This window comes from Panthera uncia, chromosome F1 (assembly GCF_023721935.1).
Source record: "Panthera uncia isolate 11264 chromosome F1, Puncia_PCG_1.0, whole genome shotgun sequence".
Classification (NCBI taxonomy): domain Eukaryota; kingdom Metazoa; phylum Chordata; class Mammalia; order Carnivora; family Felidae; genus Panthera; species Panthera uncia.
Genome location: NC_064813.1, coordinates 66,606,196 through 66,625,854, shown reverse-complemented (window position 1 = coordinate 66,625,854; position 19,659 = coordinate 66,606,196). Strand labels below are relative to the sequence as shown.

Sequence of the window (19,659 nt, the reverse complement as noted above, 5' to 3'; positions counted from 1 at the left end):
CCTCAGGTGGGTCCCTGAGAGGAAGTGTCCCCCGTCATCCCTCCCTCACCGCCCCCCAGCACCCCATGCCAGCACCACCACACCAAGGGTCTGCTTCTTGCGTCCTGGGGAGACCTGGATGGAATCTGGCAGGAACCCGTCCGGCCCTCGGTGCCCCCCCCCCACCGCCCAGGAGGACGCGGGGTGTCCCTGCTCCAGTCCCGAGTCGGATCCCACCCTCCTCCCTCCTAAGACCAGGCTCCGGCCCGTCCTCTGCTGCATCATCAATGTCTCCTTTTCCACCCGAGCCGCCAGCATGGTGCCCACCGACCTTCCCCTCCTTGAATGCGGTTATTCTCTTGCTTTGGGTCTCGATTTGCATCTTCTCGGCCTCCTGCCTTAGAAGCACCGCTTCCTTGGTTTCATCTTTCAGCGTCATCGAGGACCTCCGGGCTCTTCCCAGGGCCCTCCTCCTCTCTGGACGCTCCCCGGGGTGGGGGTGGGGGTGGGGGACCGCCTCCTGTCCCCGGGGCTGGAAACTGTATCTATGTGCTTCTGGCTCCCAAATGTAGAACTCCGGGGTCTCCTGTCCGGGTCTCCAGACGCCGTTCCCAACCGCCTACCGGGCGGCCCCCTGTGGGTGTTTGATGAGCCTCTCAAACTTTGTCTTGGGCAGAACAGACTCCGGACGCCCTACCCCTAAATCCATTCCTCCCTCAGCGTCCCCTCCTCAGCAAATCACATCGCCTCGTGTGCTACCTCGTTACTGCGTCCAAAGTCCGTCCGCCCCCCCCCCCCCCACAGCTGCGCTCCTGCCCGAGGAGGCGCCTCCTCGGTCCCTCCTGACGGTCTCCCTGCTTGGCTCTTGCCCTGTTACCTGTTCCCTCCCCAGTGAGGGTGACCTTCCAAAAACGACTCGGTCACATCGCTGCCGTGATGAAAACCTTCCAACGGCTTCTCTTCACACTTAAAATTCAAACCTCTTGCCCTAGCTCGAAAACCTGTACCCGGCCAGGCCCCGGCCAGGCCCCGCACCCACATCTCGCCCCCGCTCTGCCCAGCGCCCGCCCTGGCTGCCTTCCCTCCTGCCTTCCGGCCTCCACACACGCTGCCCCCCCGACTCCCGACCTTGTTTTCCCCAGAAATTATTTTCTCGGCCAGCCCGGCTCGGCCAGCCCCCCTCCCCCAGCCGTCACACCCGAATCAGCGCTCAGGACGGCAGCCACAGCTGCCTGGGTGGCTGCCTGGCGTTTAATTCTTCGTGCGTTTGACGTCCGCATCCCGCGACGGGAAGGAGCCCCACAGCGGCGGGAACCTCACCGTCTTCGTTCTGCGCTGTGCTTGAACGGGGCGCGCACTGAACAGCCACCGACTGTTTGTTGACTGGATTAATTTTTTCAAAAAAAATGTCTTATGTTTATTTTTGAGAGAGACAGAGCACAAGCAGGGGAGGGGGCGAGAGAGAGGGAGACACAGAATCCCAAGCAGGCGCCAGGCTCTCAGCACAGAGCCTGACTCGGGGCTCGAACCCACGAACCGTGAGATCATGACCTGAGCCGAAGTTGGACACTCAGCCGAGTCCCCGGCGCCCCTTGAATGAACGGGTTTGTTGAGCTGGCAAGGTCACAGCTAGACCCTGGTACTGGATACATTAATACGCAAAAGGAGAGAGGCTGGGTATGGAGGGACCGCCAGAGACAAGAGCCAAGGCCAGCAAGGACGACGCAGGCCAGCCACACCGGGAGGGTGGGGCCAGCATCCTCGTGACGGGTCCGCAACAGCACAGAGCTGTCCCTCTTCCAGAAGGGAATTCGCTCTCTGTTTAAAATAGGCAGCGGTCGTGACCTCCGACCCAGCACTCCCCCTTCTGGGGGTTTATCCTGTAGAAAAACTCCCACAAATGTGCGCAGAGACATTCACTGTTGGCAAAGCAGAAACCCGGACCCCCCCGGATGTCCAGAGTAGGGACCGACCGCACGGCCACGGCAGAGCCGCACGGCAGACCACGTGCAGAAGAACAAGGCAGATTCACCTGCATTTTCACGGGAAGACGTCCACGCATTTCAATGAGAGAAAACAAGTTACGAGATGAGCGGTACGTACAATTCTACCCTAGTTTTGTTTTTGAAAAGAAACGAGTGCTCATATGTGCATAAAATTTGGGAGAGCGGACGCTCGTTTGTGAATAGTGGTTATTTGGGGGACTCGGCACGGGGCGCTCTGCCCTCTGCGCTTGGCACTCCCGCGTTTGGGTGTGTACATCTGTGCGCCGCTTTCCGCGTTCAGAAAACACAAACGGGAGGTCACGACTGGCAGGCAGGTGGTCCAGGCCTGTGGCAAAGGGAGGGACGCACGTGAGTCCTCAGACAAGGAGGCAGGGTCCACAGAAGCTGTGCCACGAAATTTAAACCTGGACGTGGCGGCCTCGTGAGCACCCTGTTCATGTTCCCCAATACACAGGCCAACCTGGAGCCTCCCATCCCAGGGTGACACCTCTTCCGAGAAACCACAGCCCCTCCCCCCGGCCCCCACCGGAGGAGGCGCTCCTGTTCTGAGGTCCCTCGGATAACACATCTCCTGTCTCCCGATTCCCCTGGAAGGCACCCGCGACAGCTGCAGGGCCACGGACCTCACGCTGCTTCCCGTCCAGTGAGGAGGCAGCCACACGGTCACACGGCCCAGCCACTACAGCCCTGTGGCCAGCGCCCTGGCCTCAGTGTCCCGCAGGTGAGGTGTCAGTGTGCCCGGGGCGCCCGGGCAGCACCTTCATTCACTGGCCTCAGGAGGCCGAATGGGAACACAGTCTGCACACCAGAACGGACAGCAGTTAAATTCACAGATTGACCCCAGAACCGAGCATGCATCAGACGCAGACCTCTGGCCCAAGCGTCGGGGGGCTGGGCCCCTGCAAGCGCGCTCAGGGCCCGTCACCCCTCTGTCCCGGGAGCAGCAGTGAACGCCCTTCAGGCAACTTTCCCAGAACGAGGGAGCTGCCTGTCCCCAGCCATCGGCGCGAAAGCACGCGGGAGTCGCCAGCCCGGCCCGGCTTCGCCACCACGCAGTGGCATTTGTCGCACATGTCTGGGTGTGCCGGCCCAGCGCCCCACCCGGGGCCCGCAGTCGTCTTCAGGGCCAGCCCGAGGGACCCGGCCGCCGCTGGTGCGGGCTGGATGCACCTGGAAACTCACCGGAGCCGTCACGGCACGGGGACGTTGCTGGGGAAGCGTCCACTGGCGGGTGCCGTCAGCGCCCCCGAGGAACGGCACGTGTGAGTCTGCACCCGTCTCTCTGGTCCTTGTCCCCCAGTGCGCCAGGACCGTCCCCTTCCGGGAAGTGGCCCTGTGGCCTCCTCGCCCGGATGCAGCTTGATTTACCAGAGCAAGACACGCCGGGTGGCCCTGGCCTCCCCGGGAGGCAGGAACCGGGCCGAGCTCCCGAGGGCTCGGCTGGGCGTTCTCTGCCGCCCTGTGGGAGAGGTCTCGCGCTCTCTCGGGGACACGGAGGGCAGGGGACGCGCCCGGAGGGAGCTCAGGAGCCCCGGGACCCGGTCACCGCCAGGTGCTCCAGGACCTGAGCACACCAGCCCCCTCACCGCAGCTCAGTTTCCTCACGTGCAAGCACGGCATCTGGAGCTCGGGGCCATTACATGTGCATCCCGGGACATCATGTATCCAGGCAGCCCCCGGTCCCTGACACAGCGCCCCCCCCCAAGCCCCGGAACCGGAAGCCGTCACGACAAAGCCAGTCAGCAGGCAGCAGGGCCCACGTCCCTGACACCTGGGGCGCCCCCGCCGCCCTCAGCCGGGGCCCCCGAGGAGCACAGCTTGGTCCGGACGCTCTCTGGACCCCCTGGAAGAAAACGGTTAAAAACCCAGGTGGACAGAGGGGCTCAGCACCCCACCCGGCTGTCGGACGAGGGGGTCCTGGCTCAGGTCCTGGCTGTCCGGGTCCTGGCTCAGGTCACGCTAAGGCCACACCCGGGCAGCCGCTCATCTGCACGCCGGACCGCACGGGCACTTGATGGCTGAGACGCCCGAACGTCCTCGTCGTTCCTCAGGAATGCTTTACGGGAACCGTGAGCACTGGCGTTTCAGGTGTCCGCCTCGCCTTGGAGCATGCCAGAATGTGAATTCCAAAAGTAAAGGGGAAAAAAAATCCAGAAGCATCTAGACAGGGAGAGGAGGCTACCTTCAGAGGGACAAAACTCAGGGCGGCCTCAGGCTCAGCAACATCAAAGGGCAGCAGACGGCGGAACCAGGCCACGGGGCCACGTCCACATGTAGACGCAACGGAACGGCACGGCCTCGTTCACAGGGGCTCCGAAGACAGACAGACGCACCACTTTCGAAAAGAATCCTTTGAGGGGCGCCTGGGGGGCTCGGCTGGTCAAGCTTCTGACTCGACTTCGGCTCAGATCGTGAGCTCGGGGTCCGTGAGTTCGAGCCCCGCGTCAGGCTCTGTGTTGACAGCTCAGAGTCAGCTTGGGATTCTGTCTCTCCCTCGCTCTCTGCCCCTCCCCCGCTTGCTCGCGCGCGTGCTCTCTCTCCCCCTCTCTCTCTCTCAAAATAATTTAATAATTTAAAAACACTTAAAAAAAAAAGAAAAAGATATCCGAAGGCACATCCGCCGTCTGGAGAGGAATTAAAATACCAAATTTTTAAACGGGTCAGTTGAGCCGTCACGAAAGGCCCAAAGTGAGCAGTAAACCCGTGAAGTCTTCCAAATAAATTCTCATTATAAACGCGTTTTAGAATGGGCTGTTAACCGCCTGTGTGGATCTCTCGACCAGGCGGCTGTAATCTGCGGCGGAAGAAGCGGAAGCCGCAGGGGCTCCGGGGGGGCAGGGGGCAGGGGGCAGGGGGCAGGGGGCAGGGGGCAGGCACACGGCTCCACTCACGTGCGGAATCCAGACGACGACACACAGAAGGCGGAGGAGACCGACCCGTGGACGCAGACAACAAGCTGGCGGCCGCAGGGGGCACGGGGGTGGGGCAGGGGCGGGAGGTGCCCGCCGGGGGACGGGTGAGTCAGGCCAGGGGCACCGCAATGACCTACACGCTGGTCAAATGGCTACGCTGGACACCCGAAGCTGCTGCAACGCTGTGCTCCAACTATACCTCAGTAAAATAATTCTTTCAAGTTTATTTTGAGAGAGACACAGACAGCACGAGCGGGGGAGGGACAGAGAGGGGGAAAGAGCGGATCCCAAGCAGGCTCCACACCGTCCGCGCAGAGCCCAGGCGCGGGGCTCGATCTCACGGACCACGAGACCACGACCCGAGCCGAGATGGAGAGTCGGACACTCAACTGGCTGAGCCCCCCGGGCGCCCCTCGCATGTGCTTCACCAGACCCGACCCTAACTACCTCACGTTTTCATGCTACTGCGATTTCAACCTTTGTCGTTCGTTGCTAATAAACAGTGACACAATTGGTTTTTATGACTCGACCTTGTATCCCACAATCTTGTCGAACTCACCTATCAATTCTATGAACTTTCTTTTTTTTTTTTTTAATTTTTTAATGTTTATTTGTTTTTGAGAGAGAGACAGACAAGAGTGTGAGCAGCTAAGGGATAGAGAGAGAGGGAGACACAGAATCCAAAGCAGGCTCCAGCCTCCGAGCTGTCGGCACAGAGCCCGACGCAGGGGCTCAAACTCATGAACCTCGAGATCATGACCTGAGCTGAAGTCAGGTGCTCAACTGACTGAGCCACCCAGGAGCCCCAAGTTGTACACTTCAAAAATGTGCGGTTACTACAGACCAATTATATCTCAATAAAGCTGTTCAGAAATGGATCAAATAAATTTTTAAGACAATGTCAGTGCTACAGATCATTATTAAAACCACATGTACCAGGGTCCTCGGTGGCTCAGTCCGTTAAGGGTTCAACTTTGGCTCGGGTCGTGATTTTGCTGTTTGTGAGTTGGAGCCCCACATCAGGCTGCCTGCTGTCAGCCCAGAGCCTGGAGCCTGCTTCGGATCCTCGGTCCCCCTCTTTCTCTGCCCCTCCCCTACTTGTGCGCGCTCTCTCTCTCTCTCAACGTGAATGGATTTCAAAAAATAAAAAATAGCACCGACGTGACATAAGAACAACTTCACAGCAATCCTCGGATACCACACCCGCAGACAGAGTTGGCAAAGACGAGCACAGCGGGGTGGGGAGAAGGTCCTGACATAAAAGCAGCTGACGTGCTCATCATAACACAGGGCATCAAAAGTTGGGGTTATTCTTGACTTTGATATTTAGAGAAACGTGCGGCTTTTTCCAAGTACAGAGGAACTTCAAATCCAGCAGAGGTGACTCTGGTCGGCCACCGGGCCCCCACGTGAGGAGGGCGTCAGGGCCAACCTGTCGAAGGGCGGGGGACGGACCCGCCGGCCTCCCGGGCCACGTCCTGTGACTCTTCCAAATACCCAGAGCCAGGAACCAGGTGGGCAGCCCTCCCGGGGCGGGCCCGCCAGCCCCCTCCCCTGCCCCAGCGCTCCCGACGGGAGGCTCGCTGATCGACCGGTGATCAGTGATCACCTGTAGGAGAGGAAAGCACTACCTAGAAAACACGTCTCACCCCCACGTGCACCACTGCCACACGCACAACAGCCAACACGTGGAAACACTGCACCCGGGGACGGACGGACGGATGAGGAAACTGCACTCACGCATACACACGTGTGCACACACCTCACACCCCACACCCCCCTGCAGACCCTCACACACACACCCCCGCACACCCTCACGCCACACACTCACGTACACACACGACGTACGGGGCACTGAGGCGCTGACTAGCCGTGCTCTGCGGTGACCGCTCACGACACACACGGACACTCACGCGGAACGCCTACACTTACACGTTGGCGTGTGTGCATCACATCTCAAAAAGCTGGGGGGAAAGGACAACCTGCGATCCTTTCTCCAGTACCCCACGACCCAGGTTCAGGCCCTCCCGAGCCCCGAACGACCCCGTGTGCGGGCGGGGACGGCCGCTCCGGGTGGAGGGTGGCCGAGGGACACTCGCCTGGAAGGCGGACAAACAGGGCTTCCGGGCCCAAGCGTGGGGGATGGACACGCAGGCCCCTGGAAGCATCCACGGGGCCCTCGCGTGGTTCCTGGTGCGACGGGAGTGAGGACACCTGCCTCTGGGTGACAGACAGTGACCCCAGAAGCCCAGGCTGTCGCGTGACCACCAAGGCCGTGGCCGCCAGACCCACACCGACACGGTTCACCACGTCCACACCTTCTGCTCGTCCTTCGTTCTTCGCTTTCCGACGGACTATTTACATCCCGTGGTGCCTGGCAGGCGCTCAGTAATGGTCTCTCGTCCCTGCCATCACCGCCTTTGCTGGGCCAGGCGCTGGGGACCTGGGTAAGCAGGCACAGGCTCATTCCTCGGGTCCCCTGGGTGCACCCCCGGACCTGAGGAAAGCGCCACGAGACATCCGTGGGCCCTCGAGGGGAGGAGGCTGGGACTCACGACAGCCCGTCCCCTTGTCCCCTCGTCCCCCGGAGACCCCCACTTCTGAACAACCTGTCAGAAACGACCGCGAGTCACTGGGGCTGAGTCTGGTGAACACGGGAGGCTCCCTCGGGGTCACACACCCGGAGCGGGCGTGACGCGTCAGGGCGGGGGGGGCTCACAAGCATCCTCCGCTGGCAGCTCTGAGGGCCCCCAAGAGCCCATCTTGGAGCCAGGTCGGCGCCGGCCCAACGGCTAGAACGGAGGCCCCTGGGGGTGAGGAAGCCTGTGCCGCGATGACACGCACACCCCAACCTCCCGGCACCTGCCGGGGGCCAGCACGGCTCTGGGAGCCAGGGTCACGACTGCCAGACGGACGTGGCCGGCCGGTGAGAATCGGAAGGGGGACACGGGGACGGCCACCGCAGAAGAGGACAGGGAGGAGCCCACGGCGCCGGCGGCCCTCCAGAGCCAGGGAGCTGGCGTCGGGAACGGTGAGCCGGGCGGCAGGTCTGGGCGGTGACACGCGCAGATTGGTTTGGGGACCGTGTGGGTCGGGGGGGGCGGGGCACAGAGCCGGGCGCCCGGGGAGGCCAGGGCAGTGGGGCCCACAGCCACCAGGACGGGCTGTGCCCGCGTGCGGGAAAGGAGAGACGTGGGCTCTGAGTGGGCTCCAAGGCGGTTTATTAGGACCCACGCTGGGGAGCCGGGCCCCTGCCTGGAACGAGGGGCTGAGAGCGTCCCCACGGGGAGGCAGGGCCACCCACGCTCACGGGCCGGGCACCGTGGACACGGTTCAGGCACGGCCAGTCCCCTCCACAAAGAAACGAGGTCCCCGGGGCTGCCTCGACTTGCCTGGCACCTGCCAGCCCCCCAGGAACGGGGCCCCGGGCCCCCGGCCTCTCCTCACGCCAGCCGGCATCGGAGACCACGGTCTGGCAGGGGCGCCCCGGAACCCAAAGCTACAGTCTGGAGCGGACAAAGGCCACCAGGCTCTGCAGCTGCTCCTCCAGGCGCCCCGCGTCCCCGTGGTTCTCCACGACCCAGTCGAAGCCCTCCAAGTCGTCCAGGCCACACTCCGACTCCGCGTCGTCCACCCCTGTGCAGGAAGCAAGGTGACGTCGGCCCCGGCCAGCCCCGGAGGCCCGCGGGCCCCAGATGGAGCTGCCCCCGTCCTGGCCTCCCCTCTGCCACCGCCCAGCCACACGGCCACCGCCCACAGAGGGTGGAAGGGCCTCCTGAAACCACACGAGACCCCAGACGAGCCGGAAGGGCGGCTCCACGTCCACCCCCCACTCGGCCCTCCGGGAGGCGGCTGCTGGGCGGTCTGACCGTGACCGAGGCGAGGTCGAGTGTCCGCGGAAGTGCCCACGCCCAGGAGACTGCAGCGTCGGGAGCGGAAGCTCCCCGGCCCACGGGGCCTCGCGCGGGAGCGGGGCTTCAGCGGTGTCCCAGCTGCCACAGGGCAGGTCCCGGGCTTGCACCACGGGGGCCGCCTTGCCCACCACACACAGACACTCCGTGCGTCGCACGGGACGCCCGCTGACCCAGCAGGCCGGCAGGCCGGGTCCCGGACGCATCTCGCGAAGCCCACCCGCCTGGAGAGGACAGGGGAGGGCACCAGCCCCGGGTCATGAGGAGCCTTTAGCCCGAGGACACCCTCCCCCACCCACGTTCCAATCTGGGGACGGTCCTGAGCCACAGGCCCCCAGGTTCCCTTTCACGACCCCTCGCTCACGCCCCCACAGCCTGCCAGGAAGAGGGCAGGAGACCCCGACCGTGGAGGCGGGGGCCAGGGTCTACGGCGGGGTGGCGGCCGGCGTGCCAAGCCTCGGGGGCCAAGGCCGGGCGCAGCTCACCTGGAGTGAACACCCAGCCCCGCTGCCGTCGGCTCTGCTCCGGGGCCACCACGCGGACCGTCCGGGTCAAAGCCCCGTAGGCCTCCCGAAACCACTGGATGTCCGACACCCTCCGCGTGTCACTCACCAGCTGCAGGAAAGAGACACGGGCAGGTGACCGACAGGACACGGTGTGGCGGGACAGGGCCCCAGGGAATAAGCAGGTGCATGGGGATGTGGGGGGGGGGGCTATAGAGCCCAGACAGGTGTGGTGCCCCTCCCCATTCTCACCCACCGTCCCTCCTCCCTGCGGGCAGCCCTCCCTGGTCACGCAGTCCACAGCCCGCTCTGCCCACACGTGTCTGCCGTCGACACACCACGTTCCGTGGTCACCGCTGAGCTGAAGACGAAGCCTCGGGCTTTGAGGCCAGATCAGCGGGTCCAACAAAGTAATTCACAGACAGACAAACAGAGGCCAGAAACAAAGGTGCTCTAACTGGTCCCTGCTCACGAGCACTTTTCACAACCTAAGCCTGACTTTCTCAGGCCAGGGCACCCCACCTCTCAAAGGGCCCCCGTCATTCTAAGAAGATCCAAAGCCCTAACCCCAGCTTCCGAGGGCCTACGAGATCCGGCACTACTCCCGTGGCCTTCGTGCATCCACTCCGCTGCAGCCGGCCGGTCCCCCTCTCCCACACGCCAGCCGCGTCCTCCTCGGGGCCCTGGCACGTGCGGCTCCCTCTGCATGGACGAGCGCAGGCCAGGGCCCCCCACTTCACGCCCATCTCCGCTCCGGCGTCCCTCCTCCGGGAGGCCTTTCCTACGGCCCGACCCCCTTCCTGTCCCTCTGGGTCCAGACACGCTGTCCACGAAGTGCTCTTGCCACCGTCACCATCTGCCGGGAGGTTGTGTTCACTGCCCGCCAGCCCCAGGTCCGCACCCGCGGCCACATCCCAGGCCCCGGCGCGCCGTGCGGCACAGGAACCCTCGGGAGCACGCGTTCGACAACCGAATCCGTGAACAGAACGGCCGGCTGTTCCCCCTCCGACACGGACACGTTCCGTTCACTCACCAATTACCAAACATGTGGCACAGCGAACCCGTGTGCGGGCGCGGAGGGGGCGGGAGCCAAGCGGCCGGCGCTCACCCCCTCGGGGCCCAGTCTGGGGGGCAGACGGTGGCCTCCGGTGCGGTCAGCGCTGTCTGCAGGCGCGTCAAGCTCGGCACGACCGAGACCGAATTCCCCGTCTTCTCCCCAGGCCTTCCCTGCTCAGAACCACCTCCCGCCTCCCACCCTGCAGCCACGGCCCAGCCGGCTCAGCCTTCGCGGCCCGTGCGGAGCCCACCGCTCTGAGCCACAGCCCCACCGCCCCCTCCCAGCAGCCTCGCCTCTCCCCTGCTCAGTGGCCCCGAAGCACCAGAGCCCGGGCCTCACCTCCTGCCACGTGCCCCCCCCCGGCCGCCCAAACACCCACTTGGCTCAGCCCCTTGTCTCCTGCAGGCTCTGCTCAGGTGACATCGAGTGGGGGAAACCTCCCCGGCGCCCCGCAGGGCAGCAGCCCAGCCCCCCATGGAGCCCTGGACTCCTTTACTTTGCTCCTCAGTATTTCTCTTCACCCCACAGGACACGTTCTGTATCTGTTTCTGGCCTAACTCCCTCCAGCCCCAGTAATAACGTAAGCACCCACCCCGAGGGCAGGGGCTTCATCCCGTTCTTGCCCTGATACGTCCTCAAATCACCTGGAGCCGGGCCAGGTCCAAGGAGATACTACTGGCTCCCAGAGCGAGGACGGAGCGAAGGGGTGAGGTGCTGGGGGAGCACCTGGCAGCATCACTTAGGCTCAGGTATCAGGGCAGGCTTCCTGGTGGAGGCGCCATGTAAGCAGGGCTGGAGGGAACCAGATGAGGACGGAAAGAAAGGGCGGTCCTGGCAGGCAGAACTGCACAAAGGCCCGGCCTCCAGAAGGACCTTGTGTGTCTGAGGAACGGAGAGAAGGCGGGTGTAGTGACAGCCTAGGGAGCAAGAAGGCCGGCAGGGCAGCAGGGCCCGGTCACACAAAGCCTAGAGGTCTCCGTGAAGGGTTTCACTGCGGTTTGTGGGAACAATGGACAAAGGTCCCAAACAGAGGAGTGACAAGCGTTGGATTATTTTTAACAGGCCGTTCTGGCTGCTGGGTGACGAATGGGACACGTGGGACCGGGGCAGGAGCTAGGAGGCCACGGATGAGAAGTGGCGGGAGGCGGGGCCAGTGGAGTCACAGGCGGAAAAGGCGGAACGCAGCCCTGAGCACACTCACCCAGACGGGCTGGGAGATGCCCTCCACCACCTTCCTGCAGAAGAAGCCGGGGTCGGCCTGGCGCTTCTCCTCGCCCCAGCGGATCATGTCCCTCCGGTAGGCCTCCTTGTAGGTGCTGGCGTCCAGGAGTCTCTCGAAGTCCAGGCCGTGCTCCTGCCCAAAGCACATGCACCGTCTGCACCTCCGGTCTCCGGCCTCACTGGTCCCTCCTGAAACAGGAGGAGGGCAGCCCTGCCCTCTCCCCCCACCCCTCCCCGGGGACCGATGCAAGGACCACGAGGTCGCCACCAGGACCCTGGGCTGCAGGGAGTAAGGAACCCCAAACAGCAGCAGATGGAAGAAAAGCCTGAGGATAATCCAGAAATCACTTCGGTGTCTTTAAATCGTGTGATGTGGTTTTCTCTTCTGCGACAGCTTTACCTCCCCAGTGATTCCTGGCTTAAACTAATCCTGAAATTAGTCTGCGTCCCCTGGGCACAGGCTGAGCCTCCAACCGAAGAGGGAAATGTGAACAGCGCACCTCTTCTGGCCCAGTCCAGCCCCACCCCGGCCCAGGACACCTGGCGGCCCCCTCCCGCATCCCGCTGCCCCCGCCCCCCAAGCTCCTGGCACCTCTGCAGAAACAGCAGGTGCTCCTGGGGCAGGGGGAGCTGCCTGGACCACCCCGGCCTCCCCTCCCTAGGGACACAGCCAGATGAGGGGTCCATCCAGGGCCCTGGGGCGGGCCGGGGTCTGAGACAGCTTCCAGCTACTCTCCTCACTCCCTGCAGCTCCACCCTCTTGGGCTCGTTTCTCCCCTGCAAACTGAAGGGCCACGACCGACCGACCGTGCGAGTCCAGTCACCTTCCTGTGCCCTGCCCGAGGCGAGGCCGGCGGCTACCTCCTGTCTGTAAACTGGTTTCCCACGCTCTCTAGCAGAGGGAGGGAGAGTGGCCGCCAGGAGCGGTAGGTTGTGTGTTTCCATTAGATTTCTCATGGTGACTTGAGAAACGCAACGCATTAAACGTTTCATTTTGGATTTTTTTTCAGTATGCTCCACACCCAACACGCGGCTGAACTCACAACCCTGAGGTCAAGAGTCACGTGCTCTTCCCCCTGAGCCAGCCAGATGCCAGTGGAGTTGTTTTTAGTGGGAATAGGAGTGGTACAGGGGTAGGCTGGCCTATCCGTTTCCTATGGAGGTTTTTAAGATGCAAACTCCTGCCCACGCCACACCCACGCCAGCCTGGCTCGTAGGTCTGGAGTGGGGGCTGATCCGGGAACTCTGGAGCGTAGATCAGTGGTTTTCAAACTACTCCTCAGAACCCTGGGGTTCCCCAGAAGTGCCCAGGCCCCGGGGGACAGGCCGGGAGCCCCCTCCTCCACCCTCTGTCCCCCTGCACCTCCCCCACCAGAGACCCTCAGGTCTGTCTACCGGGTACCAGGAACTTCCTCCTCTAACGTCATTTGGGAAGGGTTCCCACTAAAAAAATCTTAGGGGCACCTGGGTGGCTCAGCTGGCTGAGCGTCTGGCTCTTGACTGAGGCTCAGGTCATGATCTCATGGTTTGTGGGTTCAAGTCCCATGTCTGGGCTCTGCTTGGGACTCTCTCTCTCCTGTTCTCTCTGCTCCTCCCCTGCTTGCGCTCTCTCAAAATAAAAAAATAAATAATAAATGAATTAATTTTAAAACCACTGCACCTGTTATCCCCAGGACCCGCCAGGCTGCTACAATGCTACAGTGATCCCCTACCTCCTACAAATGGGTCTGTTTAGCTGGTGGGAGAAAACCAAAAGGCACAGGAGAATACTGCCATGCATACGGACTGATGCATGGAAGGGGGGGGGGGCAGATTTATTCTGTGTGGCCCCAAAAGACCAGACTCAGGCCAACTGACCAAAGTGCACCTAGAAGTCAAGGGCAGAAATCTAAGCAACGAGGGCTCCTCACTGCATGGGAAGCTGGTCTGACCCTCTAGGCTCCCTGTCTGAAAGCTAAGGCTCTAAAAGTTCCCATTTAGTTTTTACAATCCTTTTTTTTTTTCAATGCTTATTTATTTTTGAGAGAGAAAAAGAGAGCGAACACGTGTGCGTGCAAATAGGGCAGGAGCAGAGACACAAGGGGGACAGAGAATGCCAAGCAGGCTCTGAGCTGTCAGCACGGAGCCTGACGCGGGGCTCCAACTCACGAATCTTGAAATCATGACCTGAGCTGAAGTCAAACGCTTAACCGACTGAGCCACCCAGGCGCCCCCTACGATCCTTTTTTTTTTCTTTAAATCCACATGGTCCAAAATTGAAAAGATATGTATTTGTTTAGAGTGAAAACTCTCTGCCCGGCCCCTGCTTGCCCCTTCCTGGAGGCACCCAGTGACAGTGGCCTGTGTACCCTGCCCAGGCTTCACACAGCCCCAGCACTGGCAACAGTGAACCCAAGGAGGGCCCCCCACAGATATCGGTTACCTGGCTGAACGTGTAAGCAAACGTATTCAGAACTCTCCTCCGTTTACATATAAATGGAGTATTCCCTATGCACATTTCTACATCTTGCTTTCTTCACTTAATGATCATCTTGACAACTCAGGTGATTACATTTCTAAGGGGAGAATCCCAGCTCAAGTCCGCAGCGTTTCCTGGATACGCGCTGGGGGAGGGGCCCGGAAGCGAGTGACAAGGTGAAAATGGCCCCAAACGGTCCAGCACGCTGCCAACGGTAGTCACAGAGACCCTGCTAGTGACCACAGCAGGCTCCTTCCAACCCACCAAATGCCGCGAGGCCGCCACCTACCCGCGCGTACTGCTCCTTGAGTGGCCCGGACAGCCGCAGGACAGCGCAGACATCAGCTCCGAGCCTACAGGACAGGGAGGTCCAAGCCCAGTTAACCTAGTTTCCAGACGAGGCTGGAAGGGGACGGAAGTCTCCTTCCTTTTTTAAAGTAAGCTCCACACCTAACGTGGGCCTCGAACTCATGACCCTGAAATCCACAGTCACAGGGTCTCCGGACTGAGCCAGCCGGGCGCCCCTCTGCAGTTGCGTTTCTGCGGCTAGTATCCGTAACTGTCAACGTCTCATCCTCCCTGACCCTAACTGCTCATCTACAAAGCGGAACAGCACTCTCTGTTCGGTCTCCTACAGGATTATTCCCAAACTGGAATGGGAGAGTTCTGCTCACAGGCAGAACAAACATCACAATTACACCGTGCACAGCCGCCACCGGCGATGCTCTGGCTCGACGAGGTCGCTGCTGGGCCCTTGAACTAGTTTTCTCACGGCCCAGGTGTATGCGTGTGCACGGACTTGGTCATCACAACAGAATTCACTCGCTCCTTCAGTTGTCCGGCGTACTCAATCCGCCACCTGTTGGGTGCTGTGTCTGGACCCAGGTACACCGTCCCCGCCCTGACCGTGAGGTGCTGACACTTTGACTCAAACACTGACACAGTGAGACAGGCGTTCTTAGCTCTATGCTTCACACGAGGAAACGGAGGCAGAGTGAGACCCGATACGCTCAAAACAACACTGCAAGTAATGAAGCCAATGTAGGTAAAGTGCAAACACCAGCCAGCATTCACTTCCTGTGCCTTTACTAGACGGCAAGAATTGTTCTGAGCCCTTCACGTGCATTGTCTCATGTCATCCTTTCAACCACCCTATCTTTAGCCCCATTTCACAGAGGACAAAACTGAGACACGGAGTGGAGGAGAATGCTGTGCAAGGTCACAGGGGGACACGTGGGGAGTCAGGGTGCGAATTCCAGCAGTCCAACTGCACACGCTGCTCCTGTCCACTGCCTGACTCCTGTGCTGGGGACAAGGAGAAAGGCAAGCAGGAAAGGTGGTAGGACCCTTGTGCGGAGCCAGAGGCGACCTCTGCCCCGGGTCCCCTCCCCCACAACCTCGTCGACCCCTGTGGGGCACGCCCCCCCCCCCCCCCCGCCAGCAGCAACGCCTGGTCCCCCACCCACCGGCGTGCGCCCACGCTTTGCGATCCTCGCTCTCGTCCAGCACAACCGCTCGACCACGACGTTCAGGGTAAACAGACTCAAGCTGAATCTGAAGCCTGGACCTACGGATCCCTTGGTGACCCCCCACCTTTCAGAGCACCCTCAGCTACTAACACCCCAACAGGGAACCTAACAAAGGAATCTTGCGGTTCGACGGGATCGCGCACGGAGAACTCCACGACCCCCGATCACGGAGCGGCCGCCCCTGCCGTTGTCGGGCCGCGGCCGACCCCACCCCAAGCCCAGCGTCCGCGCCCCGCCCCGCAGACACCTGCTCCGCAGCGCCTCGGCCACGAAGTCCTTCCCGGACTTCCTCTTCCCGCTGAGCAGCAGCACCAGGCGCGGGGCGCCTGCTTGCGGGGCCATGCCGTCCTCCCCCCGCCGCCCGGCCACCCGGCCGCCCCGCCGCCCCGCCGCGCTCTCCGCTCCGACGCGAGTACGCCGAGAGCTGCTCCTGCGCAGCCGCGGAGAGGCCTGTCCGTGGGCACGTCCACCGCCAAACGCCGAGGGGGGCGTGGCTCTCAGGGCGGCCTTCGCCCGAAAGACGCTCCCCCACAGGGATCACTTGGAACGGCCCGGCCCCGCCCAGAGCCTAACGTCACCTGGACACAACCATTCCCCTTGTAGCGGGGACGTCTCTAAATTTCCCGAGGTGAGCGTCACGTTGCCTACCACCCAACCCTACAAACATTATGGGAAACGATCAAACGAGATCACGCTGAAGAGGTCTGCGAACCCGCCTCCTTATTTGTGCAACGCAACGCACGTGTTCAAGCTAATCTGTCTGTACCCCGCAGTGAATGTGGGTCCTCCCGGAAGCCACCCGCGGCTGAGGCGCCGGGGGCGTGGCCGTGGCGTCACGCGGGGAGGGGGTTGGGCCGGCGCTCGCGTGGCGGGCAGCGCGGGTTTGGAGGCGCAGCCTGCTCCTCCCCAGGGAAGTGCGGGGACCCGCCGCAAAGCGCTGACCCCGACGGGGTGGGCTCTGGGGCTTGGAGGCCAGCCCCGGACGGGATTGCTTAACTTTATGCGGAGTCCAGTCGGGAGCTGCGAGGGTCTGTCCCCTCCTCGAAGGCCCGCCGCCGTGACAGCCGGTCCCAGAGGAGTAAGCGCAGTGGCCTCCAGCCCTGACCGTGGGCCCGTATCTCTGAGCTCGTCAGAACGGATCCCGGAGCCCATTCCTGCGAGCCACAGAGTCACTCAAGGAGAAGGGGGGAGAGGACGCCGGACCCGCGTGGGAGGAGCCGGACAACGGCACAGGAGCGATGAAGGAATGGCCATGGGTCAGATGCAAAAAGGACGGTCTCCAGGAACATCTTTTTTCTTTTTTTTTTTTTGAAGCAACTCTGAGATCACGCACTCATCAGTGCACTTAGAAGGCAGCCCCAAGTGGGGTTTTAATCCCAGCTCAGACACTTCTCAGGTCACCCTGGTTCATCACTGGTAACGCCCACCTCACAGGGTTGCCTTGAGAAGGAAATGGGAAAAACACAATGTAATTAAAACCCTTTGTAACTTCTCAAGCGTCATCCAGATGTGGAGTTGTTATTTATGCTGAGCACGGTGTGGTTTTAGAATTCAGCACAGGATCCGATCTCCCAGCCCACCTTCACAGAAAGCTCAGATCCCTCCTCTTCTGTCACTAGAAAGGACTCGGAACTGCCCCCCACTTTCTTTTTCACCTGACTCAGGCCTCACTCCTGCCTTTCCTATCCCCGCTGGAATTCCCTACTGATGATCAGCACATCCTAACCTCTGAGAGCTTGTCTCCTGCTCCCTGCCTCAACTGTGTCTCACTGTCCCCTGCTGCCCTCTCGCATAGAGTCTTATCACCTCCCCCCCCCCCCAGCCCTCAGATCTCAGCATAGAGTGTCTGTGGCCTCCTTCCTTCCCATATCAGCTTCCTGACCTTCACTCCCGTGCCTCTTGGGAAACTCCAGCTCCTACAAGGCTCATAGCCACCAGGCTGAGTGGCCTTTGCCCTCCTCAGTGCTGACAGCCACCAATCCTGGCACCTGTTCCCATTCAGGCAGCTTAGCCACAGGCTCCCGTCACCACTGTCTGTGATCTTCCTGCCTGCTTGGTTTGACCGCTCCGTCCCTTGGCCTCAGACACCAGCTCCCATGGGGACACCCTGGGCCTTGCCACCCCCCAGAGCCATCCAGCCTGCAAATTTGCACACTCAGCCACCTTGCTCTCCAAGGTCACCTGCTCAGATAGTCTCCGGAGCAGTGCTTCCCTCTCAGGGACACATTAGCCCTTGAGACTCTGTTGTATGGCACCGCCTCTTCCCTCCACAACCAAAAAGAACTCACAAGAGTCAGCAGGTGTGAGATGACAGGCGGGACGCTGCAGACAATGAGGCAGGAAAGAGGGAGGAACAGGACTGTCCGCAGGACAGACAAGCTCCCTCACAGACAAGCTGGGAGGGAGTGGCCAGAAGCCTGGGGGGCGGTGGGGGGACGGCGATGAGAAGCTGGGGATGCCAGACACGCTGCCTCATGGGGCTGCCTCACGGGGCTTCCAGAAGCTGATGCTTGAGGAAGCGGGTGCTGGCCTCGGACCACAGAGCAGTGGCCCCACGACTCAGGAACACAATTACCCCAGAGGGTCACTCCTCACTAAAAAGGCAGACGGTCTGTGGGGCACCTGGGGGGCTCAGCCAGTTAGGCGTCTGACCCTTGATTTCAGCTCAGGTCATGATGTCATGGTTCACGGGATTGAGCCCCACGTCCGGCTCTGTGCTGACAATGTGGAGCCTGCTTGGGATTCCCTCTCTCTCTCTCTCTCTCTCTCTCTCTGCGCCTCCCTCCGCTCACACATTCTCTCACACAAAGTAAGTAAATAACAAAAAAATAAAAATAAAGAGAGGTTTGCTTCACTGACCCAGAAGACGGCTCGGAAGTCAAGTCCAGGCCTATTGGAGGAAGCCCGCTCACGGTGTCACCAAACCCAGAACAGTTTGAGCCCGCAGGGGACCAGGGCCTACACTCCTGCCGAGCCGAGAGGAGGGAGGGAGGGAGGAGGCGGGCTTTGTCAGTGCCCTCCCAGCACCCCCCGGGGCGAGGGAGCCCCGATAGGTGGCACCACGGTCCACCCCTGCGAGGCCAGCCTGCCCCATAGATGCCACGTGGCTCAGTGGTACCACCGGTTACCCTTCCTTCCGCTTCTGGCTCCTCTTCCTGTGGCCGTTGTGCAGCTGACCCAGCGCCGTCCTGCACCAGTGCCTGTGACTGGGGCCTTCTGTGCTCGATGACCGTGGCCTCGGGGGCCGTGCAGCGGGGCAGGTGAGGCAGAGCGTGGGGAGGAAGGAGCGCCCAAGAGGAAGAGAAGAGAGGCAGTCTGAGTCCTTGGGAGCCGAGGGAGAGAAGTCCGTTCGTTCGTTCATTCGTTCGTTCATTCGATGTCTGTAAATGCCTGAGACGCACCAGGTACCGCTAGAGCTGGGACAGTGAGCGAACGAGAGCCTGCTCAAAGAGCATTTGTTCCCCTGAGGGACCGGCAACGATAAAGCAGCTTCAAAATAGAGCGTGAGAAATTTCATCCCAAAACTGGAGAGGGGAACAGACATAAATTAACATCCGCCTGATGCTCTGATAGAAGCTGTAAGTGGCTCTAAGTGGCACCATCGTGTGGTTCCCCCCGCCTGAAACACCCTTCCAGCTGTCTTTCTGCGGAGCAGACTCTGAGTTGTACTCCAGCACTTAGCCTGTGACGCCTCCTCCCCGCCTCCCCACCCCTCTGCCTTGGATCCCTGCTTCCTATGCTCCTGACATACCTCACGCTCACCTCACACTCGCTTACCACTTACTCACACATCCCCCCACACACATAGGTAAGAGTTACTATCTACTGAGCGTTTACTACGTGCCAGACATTTATTTACTCAATCATGTGACATAAACACTACTATCCCTACTTAAAGATGAGGCAACTTTAAGTGGCACAATTATTAAATTTTTTCAAGTGTATTTATTTTGAGAGAGAGACAGTGAGAGGGGAGGGGCAGAGAGAGAGAGAGAGAGAGAGAGAGAGAATCCCAAGCAATATCCATGCCTCCAGTGCAGAGCCTGATGTGGGGCTCGAACCCACGAAACCCTGAGATCATGA

At 61.2% G+C, this 19,659-nt stretch overlaps 1 protein-coding gene across 2 annotated transcripts; it reads right to left on the bottom strand.

The window, feature by feature from the left end:
- Window positions 1–1,012: 1,012 nt before the first annotated feature.
- Window positions 1,013–16,346, bottom strand: PMVK (phosphomevalonate kinase). Of its 2 annotated transcripts, none has more exons than XM_049634911.1 (5): window positions 15,824–16,346; window positions 14,337–14,400; window positions 11,570–11,722; window positions 9,294–9,423; window positions 1,013–2,310 (listed from the first exon to the last, which is right to left on the bottom strand). In XM_049634911.1, exons 1-5 carry the CDS (start codon window positions 15,916–15,918, stop codon window positions 2,087–2,089), a joined length of 666 nt encoding a protein of 221 aa, XP_049490868.1. In that variant the 5' UTR covers window positions 15,919–16,346; the 3' UTR covers window positions 1,013–2,086. The 2 variants fall into 2 exon arrangements, with proteins under 2 accessions (XP_049490868.1, XP_049490869.1); XM_049634912.1 differs by lacking the exon at window positions 1,013–2,310 and adding an exon at window positions 8,100–8,533 and having other exon boundaries at window positions 15,824–16,009.
- Window positions 16,347–19,659: the final 3,313 nt, after the last annotated feature.